The sequence below is a fragment of the Eleginops maclovinus genome, chromosome 5, assembly GCF_036324505.1.
Source record: "Eleginops maclovinus isolate JMC-PN-2008 ecotype Puerto Natales chromosome 5, JC_Emac_rtc_rv5, whole genome shotgun sequence".
NCBI lineage: Eukaryota > Metazoa > Chordata > Actinopteri > Perciformes > Eleginopidae > Eleginops > Eleginops maclovinus.
In genome coordinates this window covers 4,429,049-4,446,219 of record NC_086353.1, presented here as the reverse complement: position 1 = coordinate 4,446,219, position 17,171 = coordinate 4,429,049, and the positions used below count along the sequence as shown (strand labels likewise).

The following is a 17,171-nucleotide window of genomic DNA, read 5'->3' as shown; positions in this document are numbered from 1 at the left end:
CAGTATGAGAAAAATAAAGAGCTTTTTGAACATTAAAGCATGGAGACATGTCCCAGGAGAGGCAAACAATACAAATATGAACCTCAAAGTGAGCATAATAGGCTCCTTTAATATGTGCAACAAACTGTAAATGCATTTATTTAAAGATTACCAAATGTATAAAAGGACTTAGAAGACAAACATCAAGCATAGGGAGTTCAGAAACCTTTTCAGAAGGAACAAAACTATCGTCATAAACACGATAATAAAAGGCTAATTTTTCATTAGGAGTGAAAACACATCCTCAGGAAGTATCAGGGAGTAACGAGCTACACCAAATCAGTGCGAACATGTAGAATTGAAGATTATTACAGAAATGTGAAACCACTTTAGTTACCATGAGGGGACGATTCAGCATTTACTAGGAGCACAGATAACCTTTACGTTGTGCTTGACATTTGGAGCCTAAATGAAAACCTACACAACAATAATCACACTAACCTCCGGTGGATATTAAATGTGTCACTGTCATTTATGCTCGGCATGCACCGAATATTCGAGCATTCGAGTAAAATCTAAAGCGTGGGATGAGTCTCCTATTTAGAATTGAACAGCCTAAATTAAAATGTAATGCGGCACAAACACAAAACGGGACACCGACTCTGGGAAGATAACCACATTTATATTTAGAAGTATTTATTTATCATAGATAGAGCCTAGTCTGGTTAGAGATTGATTTGCCAGGAGGCTCTCCATTCAAAACATGCTGTGGTGTGACTATTAAATAAAAGGAAATCACTCAACCTGCTTGTAAATTGTCTTTTACACAACATTGCATTTAGCATGATCCCCCTCTGATCTAGTGTCTGAAACAAATGTCTCACTTGCCAAACAATAAAAAAATCAAACGGACACTCAGAAGCCGAGTCCAGGTCTGACCTGTCTACGTCCTGTTTGTGCGTGTGTGTGTGTGTGTGTGTGTGTGTGTGTGTATTTTGGGTCTATGTGTGTAATTATAAAATAACTCCTTCTACAACTATTGGATGATTGAGTATGAAAATGTTCAATAGTCAATATAGAATAGTGTTATCAGCTCTACGGTATTTTGGCAGTCGGGCAAGATGAGTAAAGTGGGAAGAATTTGAGACCAACAGCACATTGAAACTGAATGAATGGATCACTTATGTGGGAATTAAAAAAGTAACCTCAAGTATCAAACCTAACCCTTCTTCCGTCAGGCTTTTATCCCTCTCCTCAGGGAAAAAGTGTTCTGACAGGAGGACTTCAAAGCCAGAAATACCAACATAACCAAGTCTTTATCAGTAATACGGTATGCTGAATTGCGTGTGTGTTTTAGCTGAGTCGTGGTTTGTGATGTGCCTTTGACGTGCAGCCTGTAAATAACAGAGTAAGGGCTAAACCACTGTGAAGGTATTATCTGGAAACAAAGGCTGCAGGAGGAAGTGTGGTGAAATGGAAAAGAAAATTAAATATTGTGCAATTTAACCCAAGCATGGAAATCAGTGATACAGCAAACCAACGAGGGAGTCTTTGTCTGTCTGTCATTTTCTCGACAGCCGATCGACTAATAGACTTCATAAAATGCCACCTTACTATCAGTTAATGCAAAAATGGGAAAACAGGTGAAACTGACGGCCTTTGCAACAACAAGCTGTCAATCAGAGCAGTCATTAGTTATGCACAATTTGAAGTGGTTGGTTTTTTTTTTAATTTACCCCAGTAAAGTTGTCAATTGTCAAGTGTAATTAAGAGGGGTAAATAATCAGTTGTACCAGGCTGTTAATGTTGTTTAATGGCTGTTAATGTTTTTTCTGCTCTGATAAGGTACATAAGAGCTTTGGAAATTAAAGAGTAGTGTTTTTGTTTAACTTATGTCGTAGTACAAAAGGTGAAAATATCTTAAGCTTGTGATTACCACAGACATCATTTCAGGCATTTAACCGTAAAATAATTAAAGAGGTTATTAGCAGAGGGGATAAAATGCTAACTCATTTCCACTTTTCGGAACTCATCTCTGCACTTATCTCTTGCTTCTATTTGTTGCTACACTATTACTGTGGCTTGTTTTAGCAGAGTCAAGAACAGATAAAAAAAGGCAGGCCAGAGCGCTACTAGAAATACTTTTGGGTAATTTAAGTAGCCATATCACAGGGCAAGCAAATGGCCTGTTCTGCACAGTGCTGTTTCCACCAGGCACTCCACATTTTAATCATTTTCATTATCTAGCAAGTGTCAGAGTACACAAATGACATCAGGCAATAAAAGATAGAACAATGTCAAAGGCTGGTGCGTAAGAAGGACAGATCCTTTACTCATCACAGCATTGTGAAATACCACATATCAGCACAGCAATGAGAGGCTATCAATAGAAATGTGATGGCTTAAAGAGAGCTCGCCCTGTCTGCTGATGACACAGAGGCAGGAAAAACCAAGGTATGTAGTATATAATATGCTTGATATTTGTTCACATAAGGAAGATCTGAAGAGTTAGACATATAACATTTTAACTACTATACTATTCACATAATGACCTACTGAACTTTTTTTTTCTAAAGAGACAGGCCAAATCTTAGATGTGGAAATGACAGAGACAGAGTAAACAGAACTGGAAAACATGTGCATGTCACGGATTTGAAAATGCTCGATTGGTGCACATCCTGTATTTTGAACTAGATTTAGTGGCAATGCATGGGATAAGATTAAGGATTACATGTGTGGAAATCTGTAAAAGTGCCACGTGTGAAATTCATTTGAACAGTCAGTGCCCATTTAGCCATGAAGGGGGCAGACAATAAAACCATTTAAAAACAAGCACTGAAATGCCAGAGGTGATTTCACTCGCCTTGAATCAGAAGTATTCCCCTTCTCAGCTGTGGAGGATAATTGGTGACAATGGTAGTACAAACAACTGAACTATGAAATCAGAGTGAAATTTCCCTTCATTCATTCAAAGATGCCACATGTTGTAATACAAAAATTCCAAGTAACAGACGCTGCGGAGGTTATGGTGAGAAACACCATAAAGATCTGACAGATTACAATGATGCCCACACTATTGACCACTTTTCCTCAGACGAGGCAGCTACATTTAGGGATGAAGAGGAGGACGTTCTTCCGAAAGCATTTCATCTGACCAAAAGAACGCTCCCAATGCCCTGATGTCATGAAGTGGAGCCCTACAAAGAGAAACCGCCGAGTAAGACCCGTTTGAAGATGGGCTTGGTTGTTATTAAAAGCAAGCTTTGAATTTCCCATCCAAAGTTTTTTTCGCTTCATAAAACTGCAATCTGTTTATTCTTCTATTCTTTAAACAGGACATAAAAGCATAACGTCTGTCATCATTCACTGTGGACTTTTTTCTCACCAAACACACACAAGCATGCGCAGACACACATGCGCACACACCCAGGGGACTTCCAAACCAACACACACCTCCACCCACACTCCATCGCTACAGGCTGCGAACCCAGAGACAAACACACATTCCACACAGGTCTACTCACATTTACACAAACAAACTCAGAAAAAAGCCACTGACACACACTGTCACGCTCCATTATTACTGACTATAATATACTTTATGTAGCTGCAGCTACATCATAAAACGACTGTTTCATCCAGTCAACACGCCGCTGATGTGCTCAAGGAAGTCATGTGATAATTCATCATTGGTGTTTTATCTTTGCCCTTTCGCACACTCACTTACAGAAGTGCGTTCCCTTTATGCTTCTTCATACTACCACTTCACTTGCATACTTTTTAACCAACCTCATTTATATGACAGCTACAAATACTTTGCAGAATAAAGTTGTACAAATAAAACACTGGTTTACAAATATAAAATGAAAACTACTTGAGTATAAACTACCGTGCATACATGTAGAGTAGTCAATCAAAACCAGGCACAACTGTAATGTGTAGTTAATGAATACGTAATTATAATCCATAAAATAACACAGAGACGATTCTGCTGCATGAAGAAGAAAAAGATTACCGATATTTCCACATTATGATGACTTGTGATGACTGCTTCTACTACTGGTAAAGCATAAATAAGTACAGACAAGATACAAATTTGATACCTATTGTCATAGGTTGAACAGATTCATAATGTATTGACCTGAATCATAAATCCTTTATTAGTTCCACAGCGGTGAAATTTACATTTGTTACATACAGAATTAGCTAACAGAAAGTAGGTCTGATCACATAGAGTTAAGAAATGTGATATGTTTGACCCTGAAGTTAGCATTGCTAGACACTAGTCAAACAGAGATTCAAATCAGGAACTCGTTTTCCCACAACCATGCTGAATAATCAACATCTTAAAACCCTAAAGTTACCATATGGCTAATCACAAGAGGTACTGTGTCTCTGTGTCACGTTTTGTAAGGCAGAATTCAAGGAAAATCAGACGGAACTAACATTTGAAGAGCTTGGGTCTTCAAGCACTTAAAAACAAGTCAGACACTCGACAGCATCCGACACCACACTGGCACTGCCCACACTGAAACATGATTATGGACATATTTGTCTCAAATTACTCAAGCAATCTTTTCATTCCCATATTTCTAGACTTCGCATGCTCAACCAAAGCACCACTGATACAAGCCGATGACAAAAACTTGTATTATGATAACGGCGTAGCAAGAAAAAATTACTCCACCTTAGACAAACAGTCCCGTCTGTCCCTCCTCAAATCACACACACATTTCATTTAGTGAGGGTCACATTCCTTGCAGAGGCAGCTCAGAGTGTGTGTGTGTGTGTGTGTGTGTGTGTGTGTGTGTGTGTGTGTGTGTGTGTGTGTGTGTGTGTGTGTGTGTGTGTGTGTGTGTGTGTGAGCATTTCCTCCATCACGGCCAAGTGTATTCTCAAAAATGCAATTCAAATGAAAATACCTTACATACATCAGTGGTAAATCAGGTTAACCAGTAAGGAAGAATGACAGTTTCACAGCAGCAAGCACCACACTGGCACTGACCACACTGAGGGGTGCACACATGCATAACATTTGTATAGAAATATTTGTCTCAAATTAGTCCTGAAATCTTTGAATCTCCGTATTTCAAGACTAAATGTCCTCAACCAAAGCACCGTGCGTGCAAGCCGGTGACAAAAACCTTTGTGTGTGTGTGTGTGTGTGTGTGTGTCTCCTCCATTATGGCCATGTGTAATTATTAGAAGTCACATTCAAATGAAAATCGCTTACATGCAGCAGTGGTTAAGCAGGTTTACCAGAGAAGAAGCACGACAGTTTCACTCTGACTTGTTCAAAGTTCCAATCATCGAGGTACAGAATTAGTACTTTGATTCCCGTATTTAACAAATACAATTCTTCCATAGTAGGCAAATAGGAATTCCTCAATCTTGATGTGAAGGGCTTCTATCGAACACATGATTCATTTGTCAATTTCTCGGTTCACACAAACCAGCAGCAACTTCTTCAACAACTATTTTCATCTGCTCAACAAAAATTGACCAAATTTAAACGTGCTGCATAGTTTCAGTTTGTTACAATTTACATAGCACAGCGTCTGTGTCATATTTCCTGTTTTGTATATTTGAGGAATTTAAAAGCAGACCGTGAGACTGGATTACTAAATGAGCAAAACATCCAGCTGGAATCCCACAACTCAGAGTGTGTTATATGTAGCCATATAAGCTGTTATTAATTATTCAAATAAACCTATATTTGTGATTATGCACCAAATTACAGCCAACATGATCAAAGTCTGCTCCATTACCTGAGGTGGAAGCATCAACGGAAGTAAAGTAAAGGTCAAAAAATGTCATATTGCGCATTAATACTCATAAAATTGGATATTTCCTGCACTGTAGGCTACTATCCAGACTCATCCATTTAGACAGGCCTCTGACCAAATGTGTCTGAATTGGCTTGTTTAATTCTCATTGCTAGTGCTACTATCTAATTTACACAGGTGATAACAAAAAAAATGAATATTTCCTTTATGAATCAATACATAGCATCATGACCACAGTTCAAATCCCATCAAAGCCAAAGGAAAACCAATTAGTCATAAACAAACTCCATTAAGATGCACAAAATATTCAATCAAGATATAGGCAATGTGTTCGCTCGATCATGATATGATACATATCAAGAAACCGAATGTTTTCTGGTAATACAATGGATCAATAGTCCATATAAATCCAAATGATATACCTATGCCCTTTTAATTTATGTGCAAGTTATTTTGAGAACCTCAGTGACAGCTTTAGGTAAGGAAACAATAAATGACAGCCATATAGGCCTGCTTTATATCACGACAGGTACATAACAGCAAAGCAGAGTTATATATTTTAGATATATAATATCGTGTTTCCGAGCCATATCATCATTCATCTTTAACCATCTCATGCCCACATGCAAGCAGATACATTTAACGCTTTAAATGCAAAGACAACACTGACAAATAACACATCAATCACAAGACTTATGATATGAACAGGAATAAGAGTGTTTTACCGTGGGAGACGGTGCCAGGTTGAATATGGAGATGATTTCATCGTAATCCTGTTAAAACAAGCGTTTATCCATGATGGCGGGTGGCGCGTTTTAATCCAGTGTATTTTAAAAAGTTTCTCCAAGCAGCAAAAAGTCACTGGAAGTCTGGTAAAGACCCTCAGGAGGAACACATCCGTAGTGCACCCTTCAAGTACATCCATAATTGGAAAACAGGTTGAATTCCTTGATTTTAAACAGAGCTTTTATAAAATGGCACTAATGTGTTGGAAGAAAAGCCGAGTTGTTGCAGGTTTGAAGCTTGATGTTGACAGTTCCTCACTTCGCCAGCTGTGTTAGCTTTATTTAGGCTTGTTTTGAGCACTTTTTCCCAACTCCAAACACGTTTCTTTCAAAAATCTTGCAGTGGTTATTTACTCTTAAGTGTTTCTTACTAGCTTACATTTTATTTAATTTACTAAATTCTGAATAAACTCCGAATATTGTACGGCGCATCGCACTTCCTTTGGCCCTAATCCTCTTCCGTACACATGTCTTCACTGTATAGCGCGATCAAATTTTCCTGACGCATTGGTCAAAGGTTAACCCCGCCCACAACTACGTACAGGCATTTGATTTGCCAGATAATATGTGACGTCACTAGAACGCTTCTTTTTCCCAACTTTATTGAACAATTATTCCGATACATCAGAAAAAGGTGCATCAACCATAGTGTTCATTACAATAATTAAAAACTGAGGGATTTATGAATTTATCCCTCCCTAATTAACAGAAATCAGGATAAACAGTGTAGATGTGTGATATAACCGTTTTATTACTGATGTACATGATTACTTTTATTCCTATATTTACATTCACAAATACAACACTTTTCTCGTGAAAATATTTTGGGGTAACTCAATTAGTGTAAATCCCCCCAAAATCACATATTTAGAACAGATAATTCTGCATCTGTCATGCTGGCGATAAAACAGAGTTTATTCCAATGATATTCAACACTTTTCAGATTGTAGGTTATCAATGACTTCTACTGAAAAAAAAAAAAACCCAGTTGTATACAAAGATACAAACTGAGTTTAAAAATATCCTTATTTCTTCAGGAAGACCCTCCATATGATGCTATAAAGTCATTGAAGTCAATCTTGCCAACCGGGATCACATTAAATAGCAAGAACAGGTAAAATAACACGCCTCTATCATCATTGTTTTAAAGCTATTTCCTATTATACCTGTTAAGCCTACTGATCACCTCACAGTTGGCTAGCCATCACACACTTCATCACCTTTACAAACACATCCGTTACAATTGACAAAACCATTACATCCCAAAGTGTACTCTGTGGCTTTTCTGTGGGTTTCCATCATCACATAATCTGCTAATGCTTGTTTGCAATAGAGCTGTAGATACTCATATTTTCAGGACATCTTATTAAAAAAAAAAAAGGAGAAATTAAAATACAGATATAAGAAAACTCATGAGAACTGATAAAAAAAATATGTTTCCAGGGTTGAGCTTAAACTCTGAGGCTCAATAAGTTGCACCAAATGGGCAAAGTCATACAACTAAATCAATTAAAACTTGTAGTTAATTAGCAATAGCACATTGTAGAAAATATGCTACTAAAGTAAAAGTATAAAATGTTAGCATTGAAATATTTGTTTGAGTACAACAACTTAAAGTACTCATAATGGACCTTTGAAGTGTTCATCACTTTACTGTTGTAGCCTGTAAAGGCAGAGCTCATTTTAATTACATTATATTTGTGGACAGCTGAACCTACAAATATAAAGATAAATTGCAGAAGTTACGAAAAATAGAGAGGAATAACTTCTATAATGTAACTAGTGTTTAACCGCACAGACAATTGTGTCCTTAGAGTTGCCTACAATATCATCTTTATTTAACATTTTGTATTTGCAGAGTAGGCCTAACTAAAACTATCTTCTAAATTAGGTATAGGCTAAAGTATGTCCTCTTACATGTAGAGTAAGTCTAAAGTAGCATAAAATGGAAAAGCCCTCTACCTAAGTAAACACGTTCTGCAAAATTGTACTTAATTACAGGAAACTTGAGTACATGTTGACCTTTCTGTCTTCTTTCTGCAGACAGTTTGGTTTTGCAGAATGCGTCACACGGGAGGACTTGATTTCCAGTGAATGGCTACTAGATGTTGAATGTTCTTAAAGACCCTACAGCGCCTCCTACAGGGTGCAGAATGCACAAAATGACGTCATCCATTCAACTGCAGCAGGCAAGTCGAGGCAAACACCGGCTGATCGCTGGGCAGGCGATGAACGACACACACACACCAACACACATCAAGACAACCTGCTGGGTGGACACACACAAAAAGCGGTGCGGACGCCACACATCAAGCCCTTTCTAACCGAACAGTGCATTATACTGGTGTATTTTGGAGCTGGTCTTTGTCAGAAACGCCAAGTGACAGATTCACGGACGGTATCGCTGCAGGTTTCAGGACAATATGACTCTTGGGGATGAGCTGACGAGAGCCGCAGCGACGGGAAGCACCGCGGCTGTGGAGGATCTCCTGCGGGCAGGAGCTGAGGTTAACAGCGTGAACAGCTTAGGACACACCGCTCTGCAGGTCAGTGCACCGGAGCTGCGTCATCCGCAGATACAAACCAATATTCAGACTTAGAAAATATTCATGACTAGAGTTGACATCAGTGAGGTTTTTTAAAGCAGCAACGTTTTCAACAAGGCTTTTATAGACTGTTTGTTAATGGCATATTTGACAAAACAATGCACCTAAACGTGACGCGCAGTTGCATACGTTTTGTGATCAAACTTTTTATTTATTGAGGAAATACACATTGGCTATCCAGCTTGTATTTTAAATCAAGCTAAATGAAACGAAACTAGAAGTTAGTATGGAGTCATTTAATGGTTGCACGATTTACAATTTGAATGTCGTAACTGCATAGTTTTTATTGCAGTGCGTAGTTTACGATACACTTGGGCTGTACGGTTCAGTGAATAACACATTCCCTTCTTAAAAGTGCCTTTACACCCTAAAAACATATATATATATTTATATATATATATAATATATATATATATTATATATATATATATATATATATGATATAACAATATAGGCTATATATCAGTAATGTAGTTCTAAATGAACTATAGTTCTTCATAACTCACTCCCCAAATCCTACGACCATAAGCCTCATGTAGGTGGGATTTAGGGCCCTGATGTTAATCTCTGAAGCAGGCTATTACTACAACACATGAGCAGAATTAACATCATAACACCTGACATTGAAAACCAGCATAATATGAGTATTGTTTTTCTAGCCTATTTTAAGTCTTTTTAAAGCTCTTGCATGCAGACTTAGTGCAGTATTATAACTCGCGTTATAGGATATCATTAATCTTGAACATCAAAGAAGATGAAATGATTGTCAGGATATAACTAAAAGGCAGCGTCTCAAATCAATGTCATTGGTTTGATGTTTTACACTTTTTTCAGTGGCTGTTTATTCTTATGTTTCCACTCAGTGTATGAGTTCAGGTAGATTCAATTTTATCCAACCTAGGACAAATACATTATCTAACCTAATGTCGAGCTCTTAATACAAAAATAAAAAAGGCAGAACAATGGCGTAATTATTGTCCTATATGCACATTAGCAGCGTATGGGAATGAAAAACACTAAGGGCAATTGACCAAAAATAAAGCATGGCCAATACAAAAATAAGAAGGTGCAAGTAAAATGCAGGAATTAAAAAACATATAGTACAATATAAAAGGGTGAAATAAAAACTAATTTAAATATTGCACATTAGAATAAATACTAAATTACTGTACGCATATATAGCCCTGATATCAGGACATGCGGAGTAAGAAGATCGGGAATGCTCTGTTTTAAATAATTGATTTGAAAAATTATGGCTGTAATCAATCCAAATTATAATCTAACTCGGGGTATATTCTTGTGAAGGTCATGATGATGGGCAGCTCTCCGATCGCTCAGCTGTTACTGCGGCACGGAGCCGACCCCGCGGTGAGAGACCGGAGCACCGGGAGCTCCCCGCTGCATGACGCGGCCCGAACCGGCTTTGTGGACACGGTGCGGCTGCTGGTGCAGAACCGGGCTGACCCGCAGGCCTTAGACAATAATAACAACCAACCCATCGACCTGGCCTGGCAGCACGGACACACAGAGGTGGTGGATTATCTACAGTCTCTAAAACACTGAGTGACGCTTGGCATTAATGCTCTGAAAGGGGACTCTGGGAAACGGGGCCTGGAGGGCCTGCTGTCTGAATCATCCATAGGATGTTTTGCTGTAAAACGTTTTTGTTGTATTTATTCATCAGATGTATTGCGTGTATTATTATTATTATTATTATTATTATTATTATTATTATTATCTTTTTTTTTGTTTTTACGAATTCGATGTTAATATGAGCCTGTTATGAAAAATCAATGAAGTCATCTTTTAGGCCATAATATCTAATAATACACAAATGGTTCAGATTTATCTTACGTTGTATCATGCAAATATTCCGAATAGCCTAGCAAATCTCCCTTTATAAGGTGAGCAGTCTTCCTAAAATATTTGTTCATGACATTGAATTTTAAAATTAACATAGTTGATTTTCTTCTAAAACGATATGATTTGAATAACTATTTAACCAAAGCCATTCAAAATGTTTTGCATATCCAACATTAGTGTAACTAAAGCACTACAGTATCTTTGTAGACTGGGAGTCACACTTCCTGTTTACAATTGATATGCAGACCTCGCCTTTTATGCTCTTAAATAAAATGTCATTTGAAGTGTTTTACTATATTGAGCAGATTCGAAGCAGAAGTAATATGGTAATGTTGTCTAAATTATGGATTACGGGGGGGGGGGGGGGGGGGGAGGTTACACAAAACAAAACAAAATAAAGCTGTTCTTTTTTCTTTTAAACTGCATTTGAATTTAGTTTTAAAATGTGTGAGAAATGGCGAGACTTCAACATTAGCTAGCTGACATATTTTTAAGGAATATTGTCAGACAGATCATAGCGAAGGTTTTTCCCGACTCTGCCTGGTAAATAGGCTATGACTCATGACGGTTTGTCCTTATGGGACCACACAGAAAACATCACGGCTGAATGAACAATTCATTCATTTATTTAACGTTTTTTTATTCACACGTAGGCTACTAAACCATACTTCTACAGGTTTTGAAAATGATGCTATAATTACTGAAGATAGTGAACTTAAAGCATATTGGATTTTTGTATTTTACGTCTAAATGGGTCGCCGTTATGCGTTAATACGGTATAATGCATTGTATCCTTGCATAAAGAACAAGCGACCGGAAAAGCAGGCGGTAAGCACATGGATGGGTAAACATTATACACAAACATGACTCATATCGGCTGTAGCCATAGACTGTATACATAAAGGTTTTGGCGAGTTAAACATTAGTCTGTTTTATGGCTTATTGCAAATTGGGGTTTGATAACAGAAGTTCCCCAAACCAAACAGGCATAATGTCCAGGCAGCATAGGTCCATCAATCAACCTTGTTTAGTCCGATATCAACTCTAACATCCTGGGCAATCCGTTTGTCAAACAGGAGGCTGTTTAAAGATTTAAATTATTCAGAAAACCTTTGGCAAATATGATGCTAGACCGGAATTTCCAGGCCGATCTCTCAATGCAGGAGGATATTAATGCACAATTACATCATATTTTAAATGTTTTCATATTTACCTTTCTTCAGCCAAGAATGAATAAAACCTGCAAATCTTAAATGCAAATGATGCGATGCATTTAATTAAGATTTGAATGTTTTGCTAACAAAGTGAAGAGTTCATTTTTTATTTACCAGTGTTGTGCTGAATAATGCATTCATTTTGTATAGACAAGCGAATAAAGAGTAAACACAAAAGTTAGTCATTATGTTTAGATACTGTGCTGTGTGATGACATTTAGGAGCAGCAAATGTAGATAAGAGGAAGAACAGAAATGGCCTGTTTCATCAGATGCTGAGTCTTACAGTAGGTCAAAATCACTCACTGGTAATAAATGGAAGAGCGTTTTTTAAAACCAGTTTATTAGCTTTAACGACGAGGAAACAGTTTGCCCATACAGTGAAAATCTTATCTATATATAAATGGTCTATATTTAAACCGGATGCTGCTGGGTTGTCGACTCACAAGCTTGATCACGTGCAAACACAAATACAAACAGATTAAAATGTGCCCCTAAGAAAAATATATATTCCCAGTATTAGTAACAAGACACAGTTTTGATTAAATTGTACTCAGGAACTTGAACATATTGGACTGGATTACAATAGGTTCAGAGCAGACTTTAAAAAGAGTTGTAACCAAGGCAGCAACGCAGTGTGTGCTAAAGTTGCAAAGCATTAAAGCAATAGCCGTAAAGACACCAATGGTTTACATGCAAATATATAACGTTGTTTATATTTGTGTATGTTTACGGACCAACAAAAATATAAATCCACAAAACATTCATATCTAGAATAATCTTTAGAAGACTTTAAATCTTTTGTGGATTTTAAAAAAAGTTTCGGTACCTCAACATGATAGTTATAGACAGGATAGTGATGACACATGATGCTTGTTCCAGAGAAAAGGAGTGAGCTGTGATTCATGAGGAAGTGGGGTTACATGGGAGATTCATGAGTGCATTTTGACTAGAGAAAAAACACTAAAACTCCAGCTGCAGACCGAACACATGCATTAATTATGTGAGGCACTTTCTTGCGATTCACTGATGACAAATCCACAGTCTATTTTCAGTGGAGGTGTGGGGGGTTTCCAGGATCGGTTTTCTACTTCGCCTTTTTCAGCAGGCTTAGTGTTTGGGTAACATTACTGAAGATTGTGCCATTGTCTGTAAGGGAGAGAGCAAAATCGTTACATCTCACAGATACACCGTAACAAAAATGACATTGAGATTTTGTACGTTTCAGGTTAGTCGGAGGAAATAAGAAAAGGAAAGAAATAATTAGATTATATTTTTTTTTAAGTTTCATTAAAATGGATGTTTCTATTATCTTTACCCCAATTAAAATTCAAATCATTTATTATTAGGGAGTTTTTTGGTACTGGAAATGTAATACAGTGGGAATAATGCACATAACAAAAGATTTGTTCGGTATAAAAATTATTTCAAGCATGTTGAAAACTATTGTTCCAGGACGTCCCCGATGTAAAAACACTCATGTCATATAGTGCTTTTAAAGAGGCCCTATCATGCTAATTTTCAGGTTTCATATTAGTACGTTGTGTCTCTACTGTGACATGTCTCCATGCTTTAATGTTCAGAAAGCTCTTTATGTTTCTCATACTGCCTGTGCTGCAACACCTCTTTTCACCCTCTGTCTGAAACCAGAGCCCAGTCTGTTCTGATTGGTTAGCTGGCCGGCTCTGTTGTGATTGGTCAACCGCTAAGAGATGCATAACAATAGGGCTGCTTTAAATGATCTGTTTTAAATGTAACCTATTTGTATTACCACATATCTTGAGTTAAGGCTGTAAGATGTAATATACGGGTGTATTAACCTTTTATGCTCAATGTTTTTAAACACAGATTTCAATATAAAGTCAAACCAGATGAGTTTCGTTTTGTTTAACCCTATGAAAAGCTGCAACACAGCACAATGGCAGTGAGTGAGTCAGCCTCGCATAAGGAGCACTCATCGCACAATACGACCTCATGATAATAATCACCTTCATGAAACACCGTTTAAAAACGTGACTGTGTGATACGCAGTATAAATGAGATGTCATTTGGAGATAGCTGGGTGAAAGGTAAACAGACTCCCTTTCACAACCTCTCTAAAGGGACATAAAGAATGGAAATGTGTCAAAGTTTACAACCTACTTTCAAACTCTTTATTGTCTGAGCCCAGTCCATCTGACTGATCTGAGGTATCGCAGTCAGCAGCATGCTGCTGGCTTTGTTTGCGTTTTCCTTCATCGTCTTCAGGACGTTGTCGACACAGACCTATGACAAGGAGGAAAAACATCCGGCAATAAGAATCACTTGGAGTAATGCAAGGTCACTTCCTTTAAATGTCAATCTTTTTATACTTCCCTTAACATTTACTTTGACATGTATCCAGTTGATGATGATTAATAGAATGTTTGCATTGTAAATTACCTTGTAAAGAATCAAGCAAATATTAATAGACATGTATGGCAGCAATGCATGATGGAAGAAAGTAACTGACCAAATATCCAACATGTTTATATTGTTTTCACATTTACATACACCATTTCTCTATTTCTTTTTAAGAAATTAAAAGGAATTAATGACATTTTAGATGTCAACCCGATAATAAACAACTTTATGTAAATATCTTAATGGCACTGCCGTAATGCTTTAAATTAAACAGGCAGGGTGACAAGAGTTCAAATCAGTATTATAAAGACATGGCAAATTACAAACAAAATAATCTCAAAAATAGTTGGTTAAAAAAAAACCAAGACTAGCTTAATGCCAAAGGCTTCAATCATAAGTTCCAAACCCGATTTTGTAAGATTTTACAAAACACTCTGGGGGGGGGGGGGGGGGGGGGGGGGTATTACCTTGGACTACTTTACATTTGAATTTTTTTTTCCAGACAGAAAACATTTCACTGCCAAGGTTCCAGCTCTACCCTGAACAGCAGCTTGAGCTGGGGAAAGTAAAAATGTAGCTTTACCTCAAGTTTACATTTAGATTTAAATCACAAAAGAACCTGTGAATTAGCCGAGATACATCTACAACAAATACCAATGCATCAGATGTGAAGATCAGTTTATTGTTTTCCTCGCAGCCAGCTGTGCCTTTTACTCCGAGTAGGCCTCAGTGAAATGTTAAAGATGAAATACAGAAGTGTCTGCATGACATGAAGTGACACGATCAGCATTACTCATCCACACATACAGTTTACAGTACATTAAGTTACAACATCACTTCCCTCCCTGCTGGTGTTTTGTCCTGCGACCTCGATTAACCCCCCGCTTTAGTGCTTTGTGTTTGTATCACAGTCAATGATTAGGCTCATGTTTTCGTGGTATTAGCCAGGATGAAGACAGTGAAGCTGAGTGACTCAGAGTGACTCAAGCTCCTCTGGCAGGGCTTCCACCGGAGGCTAGGAAGGAGCAAAGAGGGATGGGGGGGGCGGAAGGATGTGTGGCGAGCGTTCGGCAACAGGAGGGGGAAGAGGTCAGCTGCCGGAACTCGGAAGTGGAGTTGTGAATTTGGCAGGATCAGTGATAATAGCCGCCCACACGCCGTATATCAGCCGCATTATCCACAGAGTCTAACAGAGGGGAGGTCACTCAGAAGCCAAAAGAAGCCACATATACTGGAGTCTGCCTACAGAGCACAGATGGTGAAAACCTTTGCTAAAATTCCATCATACCAATAAAAAACCTTTTAGTGATTTTCCAACGTTAAACTCTGTAAAAAATACTTCAAATGACACTATGACACCATTCTGCAAGGTCTACCTACCTACAATTGAACCCTCCTCTTCAAACAGCACCAAGAGGAAGGCAGAAAAACTTTGTACAGGAAAAGTGCCTTAAAGTAACAAAGCTATCACCAAAAAGTGTCTTTGTTGCAATTTGTGTTTCCTTTTTATATCCAGGGAAGTTTATGTAGACTTTCCTTTAAATAAATCAATAACATTTCCCTCTTTGTTTGACAATGACTGTACCCAAACAATATTCGGCTATTCAAATACTTGTGAAAACCTCAATGCTCTCTGGCTAAACCTAAAGGGGATGCACCCAAACATTGCATTTCCTGCCACAAGAAGCCACGGATCACTGCGTTTCACAGTAAAAAGGTCCTTTTGTCGCAACTCTCAAAATCTTCCAGTCACAGTAAGTAAGGAGAAAAACAAGCTGGTGATTGTATTTCATCAAAACACCAGTGATTCATATTCAGCAACAAATCGGCCGGATTAATACATACAAACAGAAATAATCAGTCCTGATGCAGCAAACAAAGAAGTTAATAGTTAACTGAGAAGGCTAAGCATTTGGATGAAGTTCACCAATAATTGTTTGATTGAACAATTAGGCCCCTGTATGACTAGAATATACATAGATACCTTTAATGGAATAGAAATACATGGTTGAGCACACACAGTGAAATGTAGACTCATTAAAACCCATCCTAGTATAAGGAGCAGATTTTTGCAAATATATACACAACTCCTTTTTTATTTATTCGTGTTAATCGTGGTTGAATTGAATGCATTTTGAGTTTCTAAAGAGTATAAACCAACTAAGCTTGTGTCACACTCTGCTTACGCCAACTCAAAGAAGCAGAAAACACACATTCAGGTAATAAAATACGTCTGCTGTCCTAACATCCAGCACGCCACTCACCGCCTCCTCATGCTCCTTCCAACAGTCGTAGTCTGTTGCCATGGCGATGCTGGCATAGCACAAGCCCGCCTCCTTGGCGAGGACGACCTCGGGCACGGTGGTCATGTTGATGACGTCGGCGCCCCACTGGCGAAACATCAGGCTCTCGGACCGCGAGGAGAAGCGCGGCCCCTCGATACTCAGCATGGTCCCTCGCACGTGGCATTTGACCCCGAGGCTCCGGGCCACCTCCACCAGAACCTGCAGCGGGACAGAGAGGGAGTGAGCGGCTGGACAAATCCAAAGAAAGAAGA

General features: G+C 38.2%; 2 protein-coding genes across 2 annotated transcripts in view; one reads left to right on the top strand and one right to left on the bottom strand.

Annotated features, from left to right (window-relative positions):
• The first annotated feature begins 8,755 nt into the window (after window positions 1-8,755).
• Window positions 8,756-12,414, top strand: cdkn2a/b (cyclin-dependent kinase inhibitor 2A/B (p15, inhibits CDK4)). The gene is made up of 2 exons (XM_063884217.1): window positions 8,756-9,096; window positions 10,462-12,414. Exons 1-2 carry the CDS (start codon window positions 8,974-8,976, stop codon window positions 10,717-10,719), a joined length of 381 nt encoding a protein of 126 aa, XP_063740287.1. The 5' UTR covers window positions 8,756-8,973; the 3' UTR covers window positions 10,720-12,414.
• mtap (methylthioadenosine phosphorylase) overlaps window positions 12,327-17,171 on the bottom strand; it is an 11,654-nt gene continuing 6,809 nt past the window's right edge. The window contains exons 6-8 of the mRNA XM_063884215.1: window positions 16,879-17,118; window positions 14,375-14,497; window positions 12,327-13,381 (exon numbers count right to left, since the gene is read on the bottom strand). Of these exons, the coding sequence (XP_063740285.1) occupies window positions 13,343-13,381; window positions 14,375-14,497; window positions 16,879-17,118 (402 nt within the window). The 3' untranslated portion in view covers window positions 12,327-13,342. The remainder of the gene's footprint in view (window positions 13,382-14,374; window positions 14,498-16,878; window positions 17,119-17,171) is intronic.

Excerpts from the sequence above, each read along its gene's own strand:
- cdkn2a/b (XM_063884217.1), top strand. The coding sequence starts at position 8,974 with ATGACTCTTGGGGATGAGCTGACGAGAGCCGCAGCGACGGGAAGCACC. Across the intron at positions 9,097-10,461 it reads TAGGACACACCGCTCTGCAG|GTCATGATGATGGGCAGCTC; the intron begins GTCAGTGCACCG and ends ATTCTTGTGAAG.